At 43.7% G+C, this 22,829-nt stretch overlaps 1 protein-coding gene across 10 annotated transcripts; it reads right to left on the bottom strand.

Moving 5' to 3' along the window:
• Window positions 1-49: 49 nt before the first annotated feature.
• On the bottom strand, window positions 50-21,353 carry LOC108012031 (microtubule-associated protein futsch). 10 transcript variants are annotated; one of them, XM_065866374.2, is made up of 12 exons: window positions 21,230-21,341; window positions 19,065-19,080; window positions 18,802-19,006; window positions 12,768-12,788; window positions 12,282-12,643; window positions 11,596-11,721; window positions 11,408-11,527; window positions 10,957-11,348; window positions 9,824-10,024; window positions 3,301-9,766; window positions 3,145-3,231; window positions 50-3,026 (listed from the first exon to the last, which is right to left on the bottom strand). In XM_065866374.2, exons 3-12 carry the CDS (start codon window positions 18,803-18,805, stop codon window positions 1,539-1,541), a joined length of 9,267 nt encoding a protein of 3,088 aa, XP_065722446.2. In that variant the 5' UTR covers window positions 18,806-19,006; window positions 19,065-19,080; window positions 21,230-21,341; the 3' UTR covers window positions 50-1,538. The 10 variants fall into 10 exon arrangements, with proteins under 10 accessions (XP_065722446.2, XP_036674114.3, XP_065722447.2 ...); XM_036818219.3 differs by lacking the exon at window positions 19,065-19,080 and having other exon boundaries at window positions 18,802-19,013; window positions 21,230-21,348; XM_065866375.2 differs by lacking the exons at window positions 12,768-12,788; window positions 19,065-19,080 and having other exon boundaries at window positions 18,802-19,013; window positions 21,230-21,348.
• Between the last annotated feature and the right edge of the window lie 1,476 nt (window positions 21,354-22,829).

Below are 22,829 nucleotides of genomic sequence, written 5' to 3'. Positions count from 1 at the left end.
AGCTTATCAGTGGCTGTGATGGTAATACACTGAACACAAAAACTCATGATTGGTTTTAAATATTTTCATTTTATTTCAAAACTTAAAACTCTTCAACAATTTGTAATAAAAATATTTTCACTATTATTTACCAATTCGTTAGCTTGTGGTTTTCTCAGAAAAACTTCGAACAGTAACAGAAATGGTTTACAAACGTGTCTCAATAACAAGAAAAGAATCGCAAACATAATTGGTGAACAAAATTCAAGAGAACATTAGACAATATTAAATTTATGCGTATAAACTGAAGCCGTTGTCGTCTCTTGCCTACTTAACAATTGCAATTGGTATATGTCTTGGGTTCTTGCCGATTTCAAATCGAAATACTTGTCATAAAATTTTCCTAATCGTTTTGATTAACTTTCGGCTCCGCTGCCGCGAGTGATAATTGTTTCTATAGCCATTTGTATTCGGGTTTACTTTTACTTGCTTATTCATAATCGTAATCGTGTCCTTTGCAAAATTGAAATTCAACAACTGCAATCGGTATGTAATTAAATACAATATATATCATTCAATTGGTATAGGTACATATATATGGCTGCGTGTATATTTAACAATGTTGGCAAACTAATTTTACGGCTCGTGTCAGTCAGTTAACGTAATTTGATTAATCATTGTATTTAGCTTCCTCGACTAACTCGGCCCAAAAATGCACTTTAGAGTTTAACACCGTTTTTGAAGAGTGTGTATTAATCTGGGTTAGTGTAAATTGATTGGTTAATTTTAAGGAAAAGTTTAAGCTTAATTGAGTGTTCTGGTTAAGGGAATTAGAGCTAAACTTTGGTTAACGCTGAAAAAGATGTAATAACATTTCGCCCTCTTCCTGGTTACAATTTCGATAGCTATACTCCTTGTATATGCGTAGATATATATTGTATAAAAATCTTTGCTAAGTTATGATCAGTTGAGTTGCTGGTGCTGTCAATGTAGATGAGGTAAGTTGCAATAAGCCAAAATGGTTTGGTGCAAGAGTTGCTTGAAGAGTAAATATCCGATTTGCAAGGATTGTATATATTTATAGAGAATATGTAGTTGTGTTTGCCTATAACTGTTTATAATATTTACTATACTTATATTGCTTAGCGAGAGTTAAGTTTACTGAGATAAAAACCGATCTAAAATAAGAAAAGTATTTTTAGAATCAAGGAAGTAGCAACATTTAACATTTAATGCTAAGAATTATTAATTCATTTTTAAGTTTTGAATAATTTCATATTATTAAGTATCTCTAAACTTAAGATCTTTGAGATTTTTAGAATTACACATAGAACACAAGCTTTATAAACTAAACTTCTCTTTTGCAGTTTAAATTCTAGTAATAGACTTTAATTTTGTTTATGAAACATATCTTTAAACTAGTATTGTTCTTAGACTGATTTTTTTCTCAGTATAATAAGTTTTGAGCTTGATTTGTATCGATTTGTTGTTGGGAAAAAGTTTTCAGGGGCTTTTAATGTTAATGGACAACCTTCGGTTAACGATTGATGTGACTTCCTCTACTGTTTGTTCTGCTCCTTGTCGAAGTTGGAAGTAAAGGTTCTGTTAAACTGAAACGGTAGCAATGGGGAGGCACTTGAAGCACCCAGGGAACTGCTGGCAAGTGGTTCCCTCAGAGTGAACGACATCATGGGATTGTATACACCCGTGGAATGGGTGAGGGAACTAGTGCTTACAGCACTTGCCGAGCAAGTGGTAATGGGTTCGCTCAGGCGAGATGTGAAGGAGCTGCTGAAATTGTAGGGCACATAAGAAGAAGATGTGGTGGCGATGGTGGTGGTGGTTAAGGATGCTGCGGTGGTGGTGGAGCGAAGATCTGAGCAACTGGCCCTGGGCGAAGTGGCGGAGGCACCCGCAGTCGGGTTAAAATAGGAGTAGTTGCTGCTGGAGGGCAGCGAAAAGGGGGCACCAGCATAGCTGCTGGACATGAATGAGGAGGAGGAGGTGGTTGAAGCAGTGGTGGTGGTTGTGCTGGAAATGGCTGAAGTGGTGCTGCACAAATCCCCGTAGCTCTTGGCCGGCACCGAGGGTGAAACCACTGGCGATCGGCTGGGCGGACGGGTGTGGGTCTGCCGCTCGATCTGCTTCTCGGTGAGGAACCGATCGTAGAAGGTCGAGGTGACGGTGGTGTGCCGGATCTCCAGCTTGCCGGGCTGGTAAAGGGGTGTGCCTCCACCGGGAGACCGATGATAGGGATCGTAGGGCTGGCGGTAGGGCGACACGGGCCGGGGGAAACTATCGATTGCACTGGCTGATCCGGTTGTGCTGGCTTGGATCTGGACAGGATCGGTGTGACTGTGGCTGTGGCGTGTGGCTGTGGCTGTGGTGCGGGACTCGTACGGGTGGCTCAACGGTGTGCGACAGGCCGAGCGTCTGGCATCGTCCGCATACTTGGCGCACGTCTCTTCTAGTTGTCTATCTACTTTGTGGTTAAACCCGGTTAAACTACTCCCGCTACTTAGTTCGCTACGATTATCAGCAAAATAATTTGGCAACAAGTTATCACGTCTTACCCTACTGCTCTCCCGATCCTTACGCTCCTCGTCCTCCTCCTCCAGCCGCCTTCGACGCGGTGACAGCTCCCTGCCCACCTCCCTATGGGATCGATACGGACTCGTTTCCCTATTGCCCAGCGGACTCCTTCGGGATTCCGCCGAACCCAAAGACCTATGTTCCGAGGTGATCCTTATCGAGGGAGCATAGTCCCCAGATCGGTGAATGCTCCTTCCCCTGCTCTCACTACGACTCAGACTCCGGCTGAGACTGAGATCCTCCAGGGAACTCTTCTTGCTGGCAAAGTGCAGCGAGTCCGAGAAAAGGGAGTCGATGTATCGCTGGCACTTCTCCTTCTGGTACGGCTTCTCCTCGCACAGCGTGTCGATCGATTTGATGGAGTTCTTGATCGAACTCAGGCGGTCGTTGATGTTCTCACCCGTTCGCAGCGGTACGCCCGTGTGGGTTCCGGTTCGGGTAATCGGGGAGGTTTCCTAGGAGGTATACAATATTTTACAAGATAGACTTCGGATCTTTGTGGTAGTATGTTTTATAGGTGTTGAAGAACTCAGAGGTATTCTGAAAAGTTTGATGGTCATAACCCCCACTTACCCTCATTAGACGACTACCCAAGGCATCCAGACCCTCCGAGCTGCTGGCGTAGCTGCGAGTGGCCGATGGCTGATCTGCAAGAGTCTTCTTAAGAATACGTTCAAGAATTTTAGTATTCTCCGCTAAACAGTCCAAAACGTCATTAGTGCTGCCCACCATTCGATCGCTGGTCTGTCGGGACTTCGGCCTGGGTGCCTCCTCCTCGAAACGGTCCTCATCTTCGTCGACGTCTTCGTCCCGGAACCGAATGACCTTGGGGCTGGTGGGGCGGTAGTGGGTGGTGGTACTGCTGGAGTACGGCTCATCGAAATCGTCACGACGGAGGGCAGACTTGGGCGTGGTGGCTCCATGGCGGCGGGGGCTCTGCTCCCGGGACTTGGCTGCCCGGAATTCCTCGAAGGAGAGCGACGGGGAGATGACGTCCTTGAGCTTTTGATTAAATGCCCTATAGTCCTTCTGGGTCTTGAAGTCGAACTTATGTTCCTGCTCCAGGATCCGTATGCGCTCCTCGAGCTCCTCAGCAGTGGGTGGTTCTGGTCGACCTGGAGAACTGACTATTCTCTCTAGATTGTGTACAGGTGTCCTGGGCTTTTGCTCATCCCGCATCTTCTGACGTTTTATGTCCTCGATGGTGGGCGATCGTGAGCGAGGCTTGGATCGGGTTTTCGCTGGCGACTTGAGCTTTCCATCCAGAACTCGAATCCTGTGCTCCAGTTCTCCCGTTGTGGGTATGGCACTATCATCCGGGCTGGGACTTAGAATCATTTCCAGAGGATGAATAGCTGGCTTTCTATTGGGATCATGCATTCGCTTGGCCAAGTTCTCCTTGGACTTAGATCTTACCAAATCGAGTACCCGATACTTGTACTCCAGATCATCGGAGATTGGCAGATCGTTGGGATGTGGCTTGCGACGGGCTGGGGAGGTGTAGGGACTTCTTTTAGATTTCCTCTCTGGGGATCTAGTTGGAGAAGGTGATCTCTGGCGCAGTCTGGAGGGGGAAGTATAGGGTGATTTGGTAGCCTTTCGGGAAGGAGACACATATGGAGACTTGGTGGTATTCTTTCGAGTGGGAGAAACATATGGAGATTTAGTAGCGGCTTTTCGGGAAGGAGAAGTATACGGAGATTTGGTGGCCACCTTGCGACCAGGACTTCGAGATCGATCTCTGCCAGCTGCAGTTTCCTCTGTTTTTGTTGGGGTTTCCAGGGGCAATGTTTCCTCATCATCTAAACCCTTACCCTCGCACAGCTCCAAATACTTATTCAAATCTTTTTCGTGGGAAAGCGAGTACTGCAGTTTGATTTTCCTTTCAATCTCAACCAATCGCTGCTCCACATCAATCTTCTCCACATCTTCGAGCAGTTTGATTTGACGTTCCAGGGAGCGGAAGCGAGATTCCAACTCTTTGGTGGAGGGCAGGTAAACAGTTTTACGTTTCAGATGATGTTTTACAGTATTGGGTCCCCAATCGTAGTCCTCCTCAGGTTCTTCTGGCTCAGCTTTCTCCGCTTTCTCCACCTCCTTGGGTTTCTCTTTCTCCTCTGGCTTGGCGCTCGTGAAATCCTCGATTTCCTTGGTGAGATCACTTATAGCCTGAGTCTGCTCTTGTTGCTCAGCACTTGGCTTGCTTTCCACTCGTATCAGGCGACCATCTTCGGATTTGATGAGATTCCGATCGTTGAGCTGCTTCTCCAGGGCCTGGAAAAGATCCTCGAGTTCTTCAGTGTTGGCTCTAGTCAATCTCCTAACCTTCGAAGCTCTGGGTTCGTTGTCCATCAGGAGTACCACTGTCTTGCTGTTGGGATCCATCGGTCCCACATCGGTGGCATTGATCACCATTTTATCGGGAAGTTCTTTGGAAGCTTCCTTTTTTTCTGGCAGCCCTTTCGTTGATTCTTTGCTGGTGGTGACTGCAGCTGAAGGGGTTTCCTTTGATTTTAAAGTTTCCGATTTCGAATTTTCTGTTTTGTTTGTGGGGAGATCTTTCTTAGATTCGGATTCCTCCTTCTTAAGCTTTTCAGTTTCCTTTTTGGTGGTCTTCTCTTCTGACGGAGCCTCTTTAGGTTTAGGATCTTTAGTTGAGGATGCTTCCTTCTCAGTTGAAAGTGGCTTAACTTGGGAGGATGTTTCTTGGGCGACTTCAGCTTTGGTTTCTGATTTCTTTTTTGTATCTTCTACTGGTTTTTCTTGAATAGATTTCTGTTTTACCAAACCTGTTTTCTGGGCTGTGTTTTCATCCACCAGTGCTTTCTCCTCTTTGCCAGAGTTTTCTGTAACCACCTCTTTGGCGCGAGCCTGGGCTTTTTCCTCATTTTCCAGGGTTTTGGTTTCCTTGACAGCTTCGGGTTTGATTTTTCCCTCAAGAGGAACCTCCAATTTCTCAGCTTCGTCACTTTTCACATGCTGATTGTGGCAGTTTTTCTCCTGCTTCTTACAGTCGTCACTTTCCTCTGGCTTTGGTGGCTTTTCCTCTAGGACTTCATTTTCAGGTGGGATGGAACCATTCTTGGCCCTCTCCTCCAATAATTGCTGCTCCAACTGCTCCAGGCGACGAGTAAGATCCTCTGTTGTGGGCTTGGATTCTCCCTTCGGTTGCTTGGAGTCACCATCCTTGTTGACCAGCATTTTGATGTTGATGCTAATGTTGATGGGCTTGTGGGCATCCAGTTCCTCCAGTTCACCAATGTTCTGGGTATATCTAACTAGCTCCTTGCCGGTGGCGTCAATGGTCTCCGTGCTGAGGCACCTTGGGGAGCCACTATCATCGCTCCTGGGAGCCGCCGACCTCTGGCGCTCCCTCATCGCCTCCAGCAACTTGAGACTGTTCTCGCTCAGCTGCTTCTCCAGCGCCAGGACACGCTGCTCCAGCTGACCCTCGGCCTCCAGGACCTTCGCTTGGCGGGATGTGCTGGGCTGGTCATCGGGCGGCAGTTTGACCCTCGATGCAACTTCGGAATCACTTGCACAGCGCTGCTTGTAGAACTTCTTGTAGAGTTGCCTCTCCAGGAACTGCAATCGGTTCTCCAGATCGGCCCGGGAGGGTAAATCAGAGAACCGACGCACCATGCGCTGCTGCCATGGCTCTTGGTTTGCCGCTCTGTAGTAAGCCGTGTTTGCAGGTGCTTCCGATGTCTCATCGCCCATGGGCGTGGGTCGCTGGAGGAGATTCCTCTGCCGCTGCCTCTGTGGATTGATTTCGCTGGGCTTGAGGTTCTCCTCGCCGGGTGATTGGCCTCGCATCTTGCTCTGCAGCTCCTCGATCAGAGCCTGTTGCTGGTGAAGAACGGGTTCGGCCAGGATGGGTGGACGATCCTTGGGAGGTGGAGGCGGTGGTGGTGGAGATGGAATATGCGCCTCGATGGCCACATCTACGTGTTTGGGTTTGGTGGCGCTTGTTGCAGTCGACTCCTTCTTCTTCTCACCCCCGTGTAGCGCCTCAAAACGACTCTCCAGATCCTCCGTTGATGGTGGTGGCTTCTTCTCCTCCACTGCCTCCGAGATCACCTCCTGTTGGATCCGCTCGAGAGCTTCATCAACTGTTTCGCTTGTAGTGCCTAAATGCTGTTTACTGCTCATGCGGCGCTTCAGGGTTTCGTAGCGCTTCTCCAGATCTTCTGTAGAAGGCGGTTCGGAAGCCCTTCTCTGGCTCTTGCCCTTTTGCAAACTTTCTTCTGGTGACTCGGAGGATTCTTCATTTTTTTTGAGGTCTTCCAATTTTTTGTTTTCTTCCACTTTTTTCTCCATCTTTTCACCTTGAACTTCCGTCTCAACTTTCTTCTGATCTTTTTCTATTGCGATATTAACTTCTTTAATCTTATCGTCGAAAGATTTCATAGACTTTTGTAGTTTTTCTTCTTCTTTTGAGCCTTTATTTTTATCCAATGACTTTGATTGCTCAGCCTCTTTGGTTGTTTCCATATTGGTGGTGCTCATCTGTTTCTCCAAGGCATTGAAACGTTTTTCTAATTCCTCTGTAGAGGGCGGAGATTTTCGAGGAGTCTTTATAGATTCTTCATCCTTAACAGTTGATTTGTCTTTAGAAGGCTTTTTATCGGACTCGGAAGTTTCTGAAACCGTTGTCTTATTAGTTTTTGCCTTTTCGGAATCACTTTTTTTGGGGGACTGACCAGCTTCTGCCTTTTTGGGTTCATTAGGTTTAGCATCGGATTTCTTAGGAGCTTCTGCATTTTCTGAATCCGATTGCGAAACCTTTTCTTTACTAGCCGGTGAAGTTACTGATTTGTGGGCCTCCTCTGTTGATTTTGGGCTTTCTTTTGTAGATTTTTCTTCACTTTTTGGAGATTTAGCTTTTACTTTTTGGTCTTGGTTTTTTGTTGGCGATTTAGGAACCTCCTTAGTTTCGGGTTTTTTGTCTCCGCCGTCTTTGGGATCCTTTGCAGGAGTAGTTGGCTTATCCTTCAGCTTTTCGGACTCTTGTGGCTCTTTTGTAGCCTTTGTATCTTCTTCATCGGGTGGTTCTTTCTTAGTTTTGGATGGGCTGCCCTTCTGTACACTCATTTTGCGTTCTAGGGCATTGAAACGATCTTCCAGCTCAGCAGTTGATGGAAGTTTTTTAAGGCGTGGCTTTTCTTCTGCCTCCTTTTCTTCGCTTGGTTTTTCTTTGGTTTCGCTGGTTTCTGCTTCTCCTGTAGTTTCCTTAGAATCAGATTGAATCTCCTCGGATTTATGCAGCTTGCTGGTTTTTTCACTATCCTTTTGCTCCTTAGAGCTACTGCCAGTGGGCGACTCTTCGTCCCTAAGATCAATGGGAGCTTTGGAACTAGACTCGCTGGAACTCATTTGTTTTGTTAAGGAATTGAAGCGCGTTTCCAGATCGGCGGTGGAGGGAATACGCTCGGATTTATTGGGATAGTCAACTTCCATTTCGGCCATCTCCTTCCGCTGCTTTTCGGCACTTAGTTGTTTCTCGAGGGTGTTGAACCGCTCTTCCAGAGCAGCTGTGCTTGGGATGTACTTGGACTGCCTATCCCCACTATTCGGCTGATCCTGACTGATCCTTCGCTCGAGAGCCTGATATCGCTCCTCAATCTCAATGGTCGATGAGCGGGTCAGCGTTTTTCGTCGCGGATCCCTTCTTTTCCGGCTGGCATTACTCAAACTACTGGCTGTGGGTGGTGGAGGTTTATAGCCATCTTTTTCCTCTATCGTCATGTTTAGGAGTTCTTTGTAGTCATCCTTATTTTCGCCAGGAATGTTGTCATCTCGAATCTGTGGCACTTTGCCAGCAACCTGTACACTACTATCATCTTCTTCTCTTGGGAAAAATGGAGGCAGCGACTGGTATTCCCTATCGCCACTGTGCCCCTCGATCTTCTCCCTTTCCTCCAGGTAAATCGCACTGGTATCCGTCTCCTCCTCGTTGAGTGAATAGGAGAGCTCCAGGCGATTGGGACGCTCCACGCTGTTGACCCTTTCGAAATACTGATTGGTCACTCCATTATCGCTCAAATCGAAGGGCTTTTGCTCGTCCAGCAGGTCCTCTTCAGCTTCACTTTTTTCCTTGGGAGTGGGTAAGGGACTCATGGAAGTTAGGTCTGGGAATTCCGGATCACTGTGGATTTTTAGTGGTTCCAGCTTGTAGCTGACCGTATCAAATTCCTTGTCAAAGCCAAAACGACCGCTTTCAGTGGCACTATCCTCTGCAGGATCTCCTGTTTCCAATTCCGTTTCCGGTTCCTCCCTAACCACCGGCTCCTTCTCATCGCCACTATCCGTTCCCATGAGCATAAAGGGAATCTCATTGCTGCTGGGAGCCCAGGACTTGGGTCTCTGTCGCTCCAAGCTCGTGTCCCTGGAACTGCTCAGCTGCTTCTGCTCCCTGAGCTTGCGAGCCAGCTTCGCCTTGTGCTTGGGACTCTTCTCCATGGACTTGGGATCATCATCGTCGCAGAGGCTGGTGTCCGTGCTGGATCCTCCTCCTCCTCCTCCTCCACCGGCGGGTCCAGCGTCCTGCTCTCCATCGCTATCCTCGCTGTAGGAGGAGCTGTCGCTCTTCCCGAATCTGGTGCGCAGCTTTTGGGTTTTTACAGAGCTCACATCAACGCCCTCTCGCACCATGGCCGCCCGATCTGCCTTGATCTCCTTCCAGGTCAGACTGTCCCGACGCCTTCGACTCGGGTCGGTATCCCGCCAGAGCAGGGTCTCTCCACGTCGCAGCTGCTTCTCTGCAGCCGGCTTGGTGTGCAGGACCGCTGGAAGGGATGGCTTTCGAGCGGGCGGAATGGCACCCAAGGGGGCACCTACCCGCTTGCCCTTGTTGGTAACAATTGCCGGGCGACCGAGGAGCAACTGATTCACCGGCACCGACGACTGGGAGCTGCTCGCTGGACCACTGGATCCCTGCCTGGCTGCCGTGGAGCAGGCTGTGGTTAGGATGACATGGGCCTGCTTCTGGCGCTCCCTCAGCCGATCGTACTGCTTCTTCAGCAGGGAAATGTCCAGGGCCAGGCGGTCCTTCTGCTCCACCTGCTGTTTGCCCGCCGTCGCCGCCGCCGCCGCCGGACCCACAGATCCACGTCTGCCCCAATTCAAGCCAAAAACGGTGGCCACCGCCATGCGCTCCTCATCCGAGTGGGTATCCTCCTCGTCATAGTAGAGCCTTTAGAAGGAAAAGATATTGTATCTTTATATTTCATATATATTTCGGAATACTCACTGCAATCCCTGTTTGTGACGCAGTGGTGCAATGTTGTAGAGGTGCTTATCTCTGAGCTGTCGCAAGTCCGCTATGGGTCCTAGTTTAACCACTCGCTCTATTAAGCCATTAGAGTCCACCAGATGGCCATTGAGCAGCTCACTGGAATAGGAGCCCATCTTGCCATAGAACTCATCCGCAGATCTGACACTAAGCACACGTCTTAAAAGGATACCATAAACAATTTATTAGATTTGTTGGGTAACCAAAAAACACCATTAAGTTGTCTTTAAAACCTCATACAAAACCCTATTCAAGAGCTTATCCTTTCAGTTTCCCCAGTCGATTCCTGACCTTGGCCTCCCCTCCTAAAATCCATTTCTAGCTTACATTTAGCATAGTTCAATGTCGTTCGTTTCTTTATTTTTTGTTCATATTTACTAAACTTGCTTTCCACAGAACCATAAAAAGTTCCACAACGTCTGAACATGAAATTCCTGGCGGGTAAGGACCGAGCGGAATTGCTAAATTGCATTTGGCAACCAAGAAAAACTCTTGCCAAAATTCCAGCAGCCTTGACACAAATTCCCGCCTTGCATTGCGGCGATTGTTTGCCCAACCACCACCCACCAAAAAACCCAACCCGAACATTCTACACAGACATTGGGTGGATGCACATTGAGATAATCGTTGTTTCGGTAGTTTTGCATTCAATTATAATTACGGACCGTAATAAGGATTAATGCTCTACAAATGGCTTGCAACTTCATCGATAAAGTTTTAGATTTGAATAATAATAATGAAATGGTAAGTAGTTAAATTATGGCAACTTGCCTTTACAAAATTAAGATTTATTATTATAAAAGATAAGTAGGTACATTATAAATATTGCGTATCTAACTTCAAATAGGATATATCTAAATATGCACCTACTAATTTTTAGAATTTGTAGATTCCCTTGAAACTCATCCATAAATAAAACTGTCTACACAAATCTATGAATCAATGCACAACCAGAACGAGTATATCTATAGCGTTAAGAAGTAAAATCATTAATTTGATTAAATCACCGAATTTCTGTTAGATTTTTTCTACCTTGCTTAAATGTTTTAGACGTAGGTATTATTATTATATGTAACATCTTTAAGACTTACTCTTCCAGCAAACTCCAGAGGACGAGGGCGGTGCGAAGGAGGACGTCGCTGCCCTCGATGAGGACGAGGTCCCAGACGCGCAGGACGCAGGACATGGGCAGGCAGGTGCAGAACATGGTGAGGAACCACTGCATGGTGAAGACGTTGGTCAGCGGCGGCTCGAAGGCGTTCTCCACGGGTCCCTGGAGTCGCTGCAGGTGTTTCGCCAGGCGTGGCAGTCGCGTCTGCATCAGCTCCCGAAAGACACCCATGTCCGCCTGCAGGCCACCCATCGATCCGTAGAAATAGCCCGTGGGCAGGACGCCCTCCACCAGATAGATCATAACCTTCATGGACTCCTCCTCCTCCTTGTCCATCACCTGCAAAATGAGGGCTCCCAGCATGTTGAAGCCCTGAATGAGAAGCATTGTATTGTTAGGCAGTAGACAAGGATCCTTCAAGGAGCACTCACCTGGCAATAACCCACCTCGGGGTTGTAGCGGGCATAGCCGAGCAGGATGCGCTTGAGCTTGGCCTGGTTAATGGAGCCCGCGGGGCCGGTGCACAGATTCGAGCCAGTGCGATGCAGATCCTAAACGGGGGCGAAACATTTATGATGCTCTGGGGGGATTCAGCTTGTTGTTCGTGACTGGAGCTCACCTTGACGATTTGGATGCCCAGTTCCTCGTCGTCCTCGCGCCACTCCTCGCAGAAGCACTTCTCCCGCTGCTGCGCCCAGTCCACGTTCTTCGACTTGAGGTACTTGTCCGCCAGCGAGAGCCACAGCTGATGGAAAGGGTTAAATAAATAAATAAATAAATACAAAATAAGTATTCAAAGGTAATTCTAACTTTATGAAAGAATTAACCATTATAACCTTATTTAATAAAATAACTCGAAGTGAAATTGCATTACTCTAAAGAACATTCTACAAATATGTTTTACTTAGCTAAAAACTGACAAAACCACCTTCTAAAGATCTTTATATATTAATATGCTATTTAATTTCCAAGAAGAATAGTGAAATCTTTAAGCACAACTTAAACCAGTGGTTACCAGCTGAGGCAGAGCATAGACATGCATAGACATGCACAGACATGTTTGAATTTCGTTGTGTGAGAGATTTGTAGTGCGGCAGAGCTCCGGCGGAAAACATCTTATGACCCATGTGGTAGCCTTTTGTTTCTGCTGGCAACCACTGATTGAAGGTTCTATATATAGTATGTGATACGTCACATCGTATGTTAGCTATCTAGTTCATAATAATAAATAAAACAAATATTTCCCCCATATCCTGTGACCTTATGCTGGCAAAATCAGAGCAGAAGCACAGGTTTGAATCTCACCTTGCGTCGGAACTCGGGTGGAGTGCCTCCGGGCAGTCGGGCCACCAGCTTCATGGCATGCAACCACTGGTTGTAATCCGAGGTGGCCTCATCATCCGCAGAGGTGGTGGGCGTGGCCGAGGAGGCGGCGGAGGCGGAGGCGGTGGGGCTGGTCCCGTGACCTCCGCCATTGCGGGTCAGCATGGTGGTGAAGCTGCTGCTGCCGCTGATGGGGCTTCTATTGTTGCTGCCGGGTATGATGGTGGTGCTGGGGTTGATGGTGGTGCTGCGGCTGTTTTTGGTGGGCGAGGTTAGGCGGGCACTGCTAATGGCTTTCTGTGGCGGTGGTGAGAGGCTAAAACGCATTTTAGGCTGTGCATCGTCTGCAAAAGTTAAGCAAAATTCTTATAAAGCATACTTTCGGTCGGGCGGTTCGGTTTAGGTTAGGTTAGTTGGTCTATTCAAATAGGATTCTGGGCTCTTGGCTGCTGGATCCTTAGCACTTACAATATCCGTGCAGTATGCAAACTTTACATATATAGATATATTCGTAATATAATAATATAGAGTTGGTAGTTGTGGCACAATATACGTTTTTTGTAAGAGCGCGCAAAAGAGAGAAGAAGAAAGAATACAAAAGATGTATATATTTATATTTGAATATTTCGTATAGCTAAGACACTTAATCAATCAAGTGCTTTGATCCAAATGGTTGCGAAATGTCTGCGAAATGGGCGAATTAACTTGAGAGCGACAAAAATGCGGCATGCAGTTGTGGTAGGAAGCGATTTGTGTCGTGACCACATCCTTGCGAGAAAACATCAGTGAAGGCGGCTAGAACCAAAGCAATAGAAAGCCAACACAAAAAAAAAACACGTACATTTATGAACGATCATTTTTACCATTGAATAAGGTAAATTTGACATTATGGAATGTTTTTTTTGTATTTCCTCTCTTTGAAAACACTCTAAGCCCGTGAAAAGAGAGAGAATACTCTGGGTAAGAGTGAGAGAGCAATATTTAAAACTCTCCGAAGTAGAAAAAGAGAGAAAAAAGCAAAGTGGCAAATATGCTGAATTTCATCAAAATGATCATCAAATCTAATGCATTTTTTCCCTGTAAAGTCTAAGTGACACAGGACACTCCATTGAAAAGCGGCCCACACAAACACACGAGTCTCTGTCTTTGTGTTAAATTGACCATGACATTTATTTCAGTTGACAAGTGTGTTGCGCGTGCTGAGGATTTGTGAGTGGGTGGCTGGGTGGGTGGGTACACATGTGTCCCGGCATTCCAAGTAAAACATAGTTAGCCCTGCGATGCTGACACCCCGACATGAGAAAAATATCCTCGTGGCTCAACTTTATCGGCTTCTAGGCTTGTAGACAGCTGCCACCCACATACTCAGCCCTAAAGGTCAAGTTAATAAAAAATATGATGTCTTTCGCTGACTTTATGATAGCAGCATAAATTCAGATTGGCTTACGTTTAAGTTTTCCCCACCAATCGATATTTCCTTTTTGTTGTTGTGGTTTTCCCCAGCTTTTGAATTTCAATGCCCTCTCGTGTGGGCTATAGAATCGCACTTTATGTTTGATAATTTGATTTCCGTTCTATTTTTACTTCTGCCCTGTGTTTCCAGCTTATCAAGCGCATGCTGTTCATGCGGAACGTGATTCAATTTTAAAACCTAAAATCTGGTTTCTTCCCCGGTTTATAGCAAAGCTTTGGGTGAGAAATAAAAAAGGGAATGGAATGTGCGGCAGTACAATTTCCGTTTTTAAGAATTCCTCGGGAAATTGGTGTTATTGTTTGCCTTGAAAGCTGACAGCCAAAAATGAGGGAATTCCATTAGTATGAAGCCTCCAAGTAGATAATAAATATTTTGGCAAAAATAATACGCTTACTTAAAAGCCTTTGGACTTCTTTTACAGTTCTAATTCAGTAAATTTAATTTTGGAAAAAATTAGTTAACTTTTAAGTGTTATCTTAAATCTAATCTCCATCTATCGGATCGTATCAAGAAATTATTGTGTAAATTTGCTTCTAAATTCTTTGATCAAAGAAAGTTCTTGTTAGGCAAGCTAAACTGTATTTGATAAACATGATTGCTCGGGATTTTTTCCTTTGCCTTCCATCGCTTATTTACATGCTTATGCAAATCTCAACGTATAAGTATGGGATGTAAGTAGGCTATACCCGAGATGTTTACTTCTTCGGTTAAAGCTAAACAAACATGGGCTTGTTTACTCTCGACAAATGGGAAAGTATCCTGGTAGTAGGAGCAAAGATTTCGTGCCTCTGGGAGACTGGAGGACCAGACATCAGGAGACCCCGACCCAGGCTAAAGAAATACTAATTGCCCCGACTCTTATGTAATGGGGTTCCTAACTTCGCACCAATTAGGCGCCGGACGTAAAAACATTCTTTATGGCCAGTGGCTGGACTGGCCGCCATTGGGGGGCTCATATTTTTTCTTCACTTCAAGTGCATTTTCCATGGAAGATTTATGTGCGACTGACAATGAGGAGCCCCATTCTTTACTGTATGCAAGCGAGTGTAATTATTTTAAATGCGCCTGCCCAAGGACTGGCGATCCTACGAGTGTTTGCCTAGTCAAGGCAAGGATAGTTAGCCCACATTTTGGCTGAATCTTTGGGCCTTGACCAGAACTAAACTTTGGCCAGCATCACGTGCGTGCTCTGTTGTTTTTTGTGTCTTGCTGTAAGATGTGTGTGTTTTGTGTACTCAACCATAAAAACACGCAGGGCATGACAGTTGGTTTAATGAGCCGAAAGAATATGGGTCCTGTCAGCTATTTATATAGGTGGAGAGGAAACGAAAGAAATGCGAAATATTTACGGCTATGGCGCTAGCATAAATAATGTGTCTTAAATCAAGAACGTTATCTCAAGAAAATATGGTTCCTAACTTATTGCAGAATTGGGGATTATAAATTATTACTTGAAGTTTCCATTTTCAAGGTTTAATCTCTATCCAAAGTTCACATTTATAGAGTAATTATAGAACATCAATATGAAAAATAATGCACATTAAAACTGTGTGTAAACCAACCAATATTCAAGAAATAAATATTCTTTGATTATATATTATAAAGCCATTTTCCAAATAATTAAGGTATCTTTTAGTAACAAAAGTTCCAATCTTAGATTACACTTAAGATTATACAAACAAAACCAACCAAGGTCAGTAGGTACTTTAGTAGGTACGACTACAAAAAAGTAATAAAGGGAATTTTTCAATTTTCTTCCAGTGCTGCCATAACCTTATACCACCGTAAAAGATTTTTAGTACGCGGCACTAAACTTAACTTAAACTCAGCTTCCCTTTTGGCCACCTTTTGAGCAGTTCAAAAGAGATTTACTTTACTTTAATGCCCATGTCCCCGTTCAGTTTCTCTCTGTGAAAGCCGTCAAAGCTGTGTACTTAAACCACATTTATCCCTCGGGATTGCATGACCCCAAAAGTGTTGCAAAAATGGAAGAAGGGAGATCTGGGCAGCAGCGTCTGTGTGTCTGAGATTACATTCTTCTGGCCCAATCTACGTTGCAGTTGGCCAGCGGGGCTTTTATATGCCCAGGCACGTTCTGAGCCATTAGTGTCAATTCGGGCGTGAGGCTGCTAATGAATTCCCCAGTCAACGGCCATCCAGATGATAACTTTAATGCTTGCTGGTTCATTAAACTATTGCAATGCTTAACCCCAATGATTATCGGCTTAGCGATTGCGATTCGCCTTTATCACGCGGTTCCAGACAAAAGCACTTCGCCAGGGCGATTATGCAAAGGGAAAGGCGAGGGAAAGCCAAAGGAAAATGGGGGAAAATCAGGGAAAATGGCGATGGGTAAATGCTGCTTTTGATGGCTTACATAATGGCTCCCCGAGGAACACTTGTTGTTGCTGCCGTTGCATTTCTCGCAATCCCGACACCCGTTTTGTCCTCTATTTAACTTTGATTAAATTTCCGAATTACGTCCCAACAGCATTACTCATACGCCACGTGGGTCTCGTTTTTATGTTCTGGTATTGGAAAGGGCAAAGGCAATCAATTTGCATCACGCGGACTGAAAATGCCTGTCAATTCCAATAAGCCCGGCCCTCAAAACTTAACTGAACATTGTGTCCTGCCAAAAGCAAGCAAGTTTTTTTATTATTCTCTCAATTTTTTCCATCTGCTCCTGCAAGCTACATAAGTTTGATAAGGGATCCGTGCCTGTGACAGCCCTGTTTGTCCTTGGTATTACTTTAAAACTTTTAAGAAAATGAGTTTGTGCCCAATCAAGATGGTATTTAAATATGCAAGCCGGGACATTGTTCGGAGCTTGTTCTTCAGAAGTCTTTCGTGCAGAAATCTCTCTCGATCTGATGTAAGAATGCTTAATTTTATTGTTACATGAAGAATCTGTTGGAGGTTCCAGAAGAGGAATATAACAAAATTTAAGCTTGTAGGGGAGAATGTTATGGTAATGCTATTTTCTAGGAAAATACTGTATTTATTTTCCCAGTATTGAAATCTGGCCATGAAATTTCTTTTTACACAAGGATTTTCAGGTTTCGATTTTTGGTACCCATTAGCTATATGAACCTCAATAATATTCAATGGGATACTTGCCTTCTAAACTCTTTAAGAGTATAATTTGGTTTTAAAAATCTTTGTTACAAGGTTTTTTAAAAATATTGTTTAACCAATATTGTGGATTTATACTATGGATATAGCAATATTACGGATTCTTCTCCCCCAAAATAAGTCGTTAAACAACTTTTCATTGATGTGTAAGATAACAAGGATACATTTTGCAACAAAGTAGATGCAATTTACTTATCAATCAATGTTTAGGAGCCAAGTCAGTCAGAAATCCATGGGAATCTTTCTGACAAGCCGGATAAGCAGATAGCGTTATCATCCGCTCAACGTGAGCTCGGATTTCTGAAACCCCTCGGAACCGGCACACGTGTGTGCACATGTCCAAAGTCCTCCAGGATCCGGATCCTTCAGACTTTTTAGCCGCCCACACACAGCAGCTCGTGTCACTTTGCATCGCCATAAACGCGATGGGCGTCATAAATAAACCGCTCTGTCAGTATAAAGTAAACTGCTACGCAGTAATTACAATTGGATGGCAAAATGTGAGAGGTGTAGGTGATATTGAGGAGCAAAAAAATCAAAAGCCAAAACAGGAAACAGGGCAAACACGTACAAGCGAAGTCAGCAGAGTGTAAAATGATTGCTGAAATAGGTGGGAAAAAAGCCAGGAAAGACAACAGCAACAACTTGGCCAACATGCAACAGATGTACGTATGTGGGTGTGTGTATGGGGTGTCATGGGGCTTACAGGATAATCGCTCTATCGAAAAGTGTAAAAATTTTCCAAACTGGGAATCTATGTAACGAATAACGGCAGCGGAAAATTCAAATTAAGTGTGCTCTGCCCGGGGATGGATGGAATATATAATATAAATGGGTTAAATGGGGTCGAACGCCTTCAACACTGCGACATGGCGAAATAATGGAAATTTATGCCCAGCAAGGGGGAAAGCCCTTGCCCTACGAAAATGCAAATGTTAATTACAAGCGGCCGCCAAAATTAGAATTGTGCGCGTTTACCATGAGTAATACGTGGGTATAGGTATATGTATATGTATATGTGCGGCTCGACTGTGTGGATGTGCGATGTATTTGTATGTGTGCATTAGAGCGGACCTCAGCTGTTTTAGAGATTGCTAAAATATATTTACATAATATACATATAAGAACGGGGGATTGTATTTTAAACATCTTCTGCACATTTTCGTTCTGTTAAAGTAGAATGGCTTTAAAGTAATTGTTAATGGGTTTTAAATCTATAAAACGTTGGAAAATTTCTTTGTTAAAACCTTCTTTTAATTTTAAAGCAGATAAGAAATAGGCCCTATAAGTATGCTGAAAAATATTGCAAGTAAGCCTCTTGTATTTTTGAATATATGCCATATAAAGAATGAATAATGTTAAAACAGAATTTTGTGAAGCAAGCTGCGATAGTTAGTAATATTTTATATTAATTGTTATTTTAAAGCTATTAAACAATTTTTAGATTGTAACCTTTAATGGATACGTTTGTTATTAGTAAAGTTCTGTTTTTAGAGGTCCACCCTAGCGAATGTGTGCCCAACGAATACTTTATGATATATGCATCAGCTTTTCCATTGAACTTCCTTTGCATAAATTACCTTTTCGTTGATATTTGGTTGGTTTTAAACGTTGTTAAACAAATAAGGTAAAGAAAGAGAGATAGAGAGAGAGCGAGAGTTAAGTCTTTGTTTCAAAAACGAGCAAAAGATCGAAGGCAGATTGCAATTGGATATGTTCGCTTTGAGGCGCGCTAAAACAAAAACACACAAGTTAAAAGACATCGATCGACAGTTAATAGGCTTGAGAGAAGTATGTTAATTGATTAAAATTAATAATATATGTACACACACACACAGAGAGGTAGAGAGAATGAGTGTTGTTAGCTGATTTGTGCTGGCTTGGCATAGTTACCCATGTTAAGTTAACGTGCGCCTGACGGTATGCTATGATTTCTGCCACTGCTCGCAGCGGCTCTTTGTTGTTGCTGCTGCAGTTAGTAGTAGAAGTAGTAGTAGTTTTTGTTGTGGGGATTCTCTATTTATGGTTTTACATTTTTGCTTTTACGTTGGACTTGTTGTTCTTGTAGTAGTAGTAGTTGTAGTTGCTGTTGTTGTTGCTGTGGCCTATTGTATTATTTACACAAGATTTACATGAATACACAGAGAGACACTTACACTTAGGCATGCACATCTATAAATACGTATTGGGTTATATAGAGCTATTTGCATAGGTATTTGTGGCATGCTGAAGTTATATAATTTGGCCAAGACCGTAGACTGGCTCACAAGCACACACACTCACACACAGAGACCAAACGCCGTGGCTCAAATGTCATTGAAAACTATTTCGTTCGCCTTGCAGAAGAGCTCAAAAAACATTCAACTCACACACACACTTTCGTGGAGGAAAAAATATAGAGGAAAAACCTTGACAACTGAGCAACTGCAGACCAAGTTCCCAACGCATGGCCAGGTGACTGCTGACTTGGGGGAAAAAGTCTAGAAAAGCGGACACTAAGCAGTATCTTAATGTTACACTCGGAAAACAGTAAGGGTTTATATGGGATCTACTTAAAAAATATAACTAAGGAATCTTTATAAACATACTTAACGGCTTTGGAACATTGAATCTTCCTCTTTAAGTTTAGAACTAACATTTAAGAAAATATATTCATAAATAACCAGTCTCATTTAAATGCATTTTGCTGTGTATTAAATCTTAGTTTCGATTATATAGCTTCTTATATATAGATAATTTATTATCCTTCATAAAATGATAATCTTTTTTAGTGTAGCCATGCCATTGCACGACTTGTGGTGCACTCATCGATCCCCCGCTTACTGGCCACTTTCTTGACCCACTTTCCTGCTTACGTTTGCCACGGCTCCCCCCATTTTGGCCAGGTAATTACCTTTGAGCCGGAATTCGTTTCGTTTTAAAATTTCATAGCATTTAAAAGTATAATTCTGCACGAGCTGCCTTTGACGTTTAACAACAAGCCTAAGACTAAGGATTGCGGTAGGTTTTCTTGTTTTTGAAAGGCAACGTAAACCGAGCTTGAAGCCACGTGGCATTTAATTAAGAAAATAGACGTAAGGCCAAAGAAGATTTGTGGCCATTAATTACGAACTGGTATCTAAAGATTCTTTGAACTTTGCTGTTTCAGGGCAATTTTCCTCCTGCTAAACGTTAGCCACTCACCCACTCATCAAAGTTGCTCAACTGCTGCATAATGGATTTGAATGGTTTGGCCCAGATATGTGTGGATTAAAGCCGCGCGGCCTTCAACTCTTCTGCCATGCTTACTTTTTTTTGTGGGACATTCTTTGTAGTTATGCAATCCCCAATCAACTGTTTTTTTTTTGTAGCCAAACAAAGCCAGTTCGTGAGCCTTTTCGCTGGGCGAGTGTGAGAGCGTGACATGAATCACACTCGTACACTGCTCAACAATGGCAGCAACAATAGCTGGCCATATCAGTCAGGGCCAAAAGAGGCACCTCATGTGAGAGGCAGGCCATCAAAATGGGTGGGTAGAGGGGGTATTACCAATAGAGCCACCGGGAAATGAACCAGGAAAACGCATTAAAACAGTCCGTTGGACTTAATGAAATTTTCGATTGCATGCTTTTAGGCGAGTGCAGTTTTTAATTGCATTTTCCTAGGCTCGTTTCACACCGGATCGATAAAATTCTGTTATTCCATTCCGCACGCTGCTGTTATTCCTTCGAATTCAATTAGAAAGTGTATTTCCTTGCTCTCCTGCATTAGTTAAATAATAAATAAATAAGAAACATGGTAATGGCACGCTACTTTTGCACGCGCTCATTTTTATGGCCCTTGTTTTTCTAGCCACCATTGGTATTTTGGTCGACGAATATCAAGGGTAACACAAGCACACACACACACGCAAAGAGGGGGAAAAGAGTGTTATTAGAAAGTAGAAAAGGGGTATGGGGATGGGTATGGTATAAAAACATAGATAAGACAGGCAGAAATGCTTGTGGAGGCCAGTTCTACACGTTTGTTATTTCAAACCGCTGGTCCACACACACACATGCACGCACATTCTGGTACTCTCACGCACACAAAGTCAGATTTGTGGTATTTGCATGTGTGTGTGGCCCGTCAGACAGTCTCAATGCTGCGCTGTGTCGTCATCAAGTCAGCCTCCTCCACACACATACTTGCACGCATGGGCTTCACCTGCCCACAACGCTCACACATACACTCACACCAAACCGGACACAGAACACAGGACACAACAAAGTTCATTCAATAAAAGCAAACACAAACACTGGCACACACGCACCCACTCTCACACACACACACACACACATACATGCACGGTGCGTGACGCTAGCGAGGATTTTTTCAGCGTTCAGCTTTGGGCTTTCTGATATCTTCTGCAGGCCCTTCGATTCCGCACTTCACGATCCACACAGCTGAGAGTTCCGCACTTGACTGACGGCGGTGGCCAGAACTCGGGCCAAAGCCAGCACTCGAAGCCCCCAGCTGTCAGTTGGGGAGCCTGCGCAGTGGCACGCCCCCTCCCACCCACACGCACACTTTGACATTTGGTGCACTCGAAGAAATGTGGGGGCACAAGTTATAGAAGTTAATAATGTTCCGAAACTTGTCAATCTTTCGATAGATGACTTTTAAGAATTTAAATTCATGAATTTTATACATATAAGATATTCTTTTAAGAGTTTCAAATTTTTTACCAATTTTCAGCTCTCAGAATGGGAACCCAAAACTGCACTTCTAGATTTCATAACTTGAGTTATTAGAACCCGATTTAAACGTGGGATATCTCTACGAGTTTGTGGTGGAATTCTCTATTCATTTACATTAAAATTATTCCTTTAAACGAGGGTCAAAATTTTAACTTATATAAATTTTAATTTATAAGTCAGATTTTTCCCTATTTCCAATGGGTTTCAGAATGGTTACCCAAAACTGCACTTCTAAATATCATAATTTGGGTATTTGCAATCCGATTTAGTCGCGCGATACCTTTTTGAAATCGTGGTTGAGTTCCCTATAAATCTACATTTAAATATTTCTTTTAGAAGAGGGTCAAAATTTTAGACCATTTTCAAGTCAGATTTTTTCCTATTTCCAATGGGTTTCAGAATGGTTACCCAAAACTGCACTTCTAAATATCATAATTTGGGTATTTGCAATCCGATTTAGTCGCGCGATACCTTTTTGAAATTGTGGTTGAATTCCCTATAAATCTACATTCAAATATTTCTTTTAGAAGAGGGTCAAAATTTTAGACCATTTTCAAGTCAGATTTTTTCCTATTTCCAATGGGTTTCAGAATGGTTACCCAAAACTGCACTTCTAAATATCATAACTTGGGTATTTGCAATCCGATTTAGTCGTGCGATACCTTTTTGAAATCGTGGTTGAATTCCAAATAAATCAACATTCAAATGTTTATTTTAAAGAGGGTAAAATTTTAACCCATTTTCCAGTCAGATTTTTCCCTATTTCCAATGGGTTTCAGAATGGTTACCCAAAACTGCACTTCTAAATATCATAACTTGGGTAATTGCCTTCCGATTTAGACGTGCGATACCTCTTTGAAATCGTGGTTAAATTCCCTATAAATCTACATTTAAATATTTCTTTTAGAAGAGGGTCAAAATTTTAGACCATTTTCAAGTCATATTTTTCCCTATTTCCAATGGGTTTCAGAATGGTTACCCAAAACTGCACTTCTAAATATCATAACTTGGGTATTTGCAATCCGATTTAGTCGTGCGATACCTCTTTGAAATCGTGGTTGAATTTCCTATAAATCTACATTCAAATATTTCTTTTAGAAGAGGGTCCAAATTTTAACCCATTTTCAAGTCAGATTTTTCCCTATTTCCAATGGGTTTCAGAATGGTTACCCAAAACTGCACTTCTAAATATCATAACTTGGG

This window comes from Drosophila suzukii, chromosome 3, assembly GCF_043229965.1.
Source record: "Drosophila suzukii chromosome 3, CBGP_Dsuzu_IsoJpt1.0, whole genome shotgun sequence".
Lineage (NCBI taxonomy): Eukaryota > Metazoa > Arthropoda > Insecta > Diptera > Drosophilidae > Drosophila > Drosophila suzukii.
Note: the sequence above shows the minus strand (reverse complement) of the source record. Positions and strands in the feature narration are given on the sequence as shown.

What these genes read in the sequence shown, in the direction of transcription:
- LOC108012031 (XM_036818216.3), bottom strand. Translation starts at nt 12,626, where the DNA reads ATGCGTTTTAGCCTCTCACCACCGCCACAGAAAGCCATTAGCAGTGCC. An exon ending in TGGGCATCCAAATCGTCAAG is followed by an intron (nt 11,528 to 11,595) that starts GTGAGCTCCAGT and finishes GCCCCCGTTTAG; the next exon opens with GATCTGCATCGCACTGGCTC. An exon ending in CTCTGGAGTTTGCTGGAAGA is followed by an intron (nt 10,025 to 10,956) that starts GTAAGTCTTAAA and finishes TATCCTTTTAAG; the next exon opens with ACGTGTGCTTAGTGTCAGAT.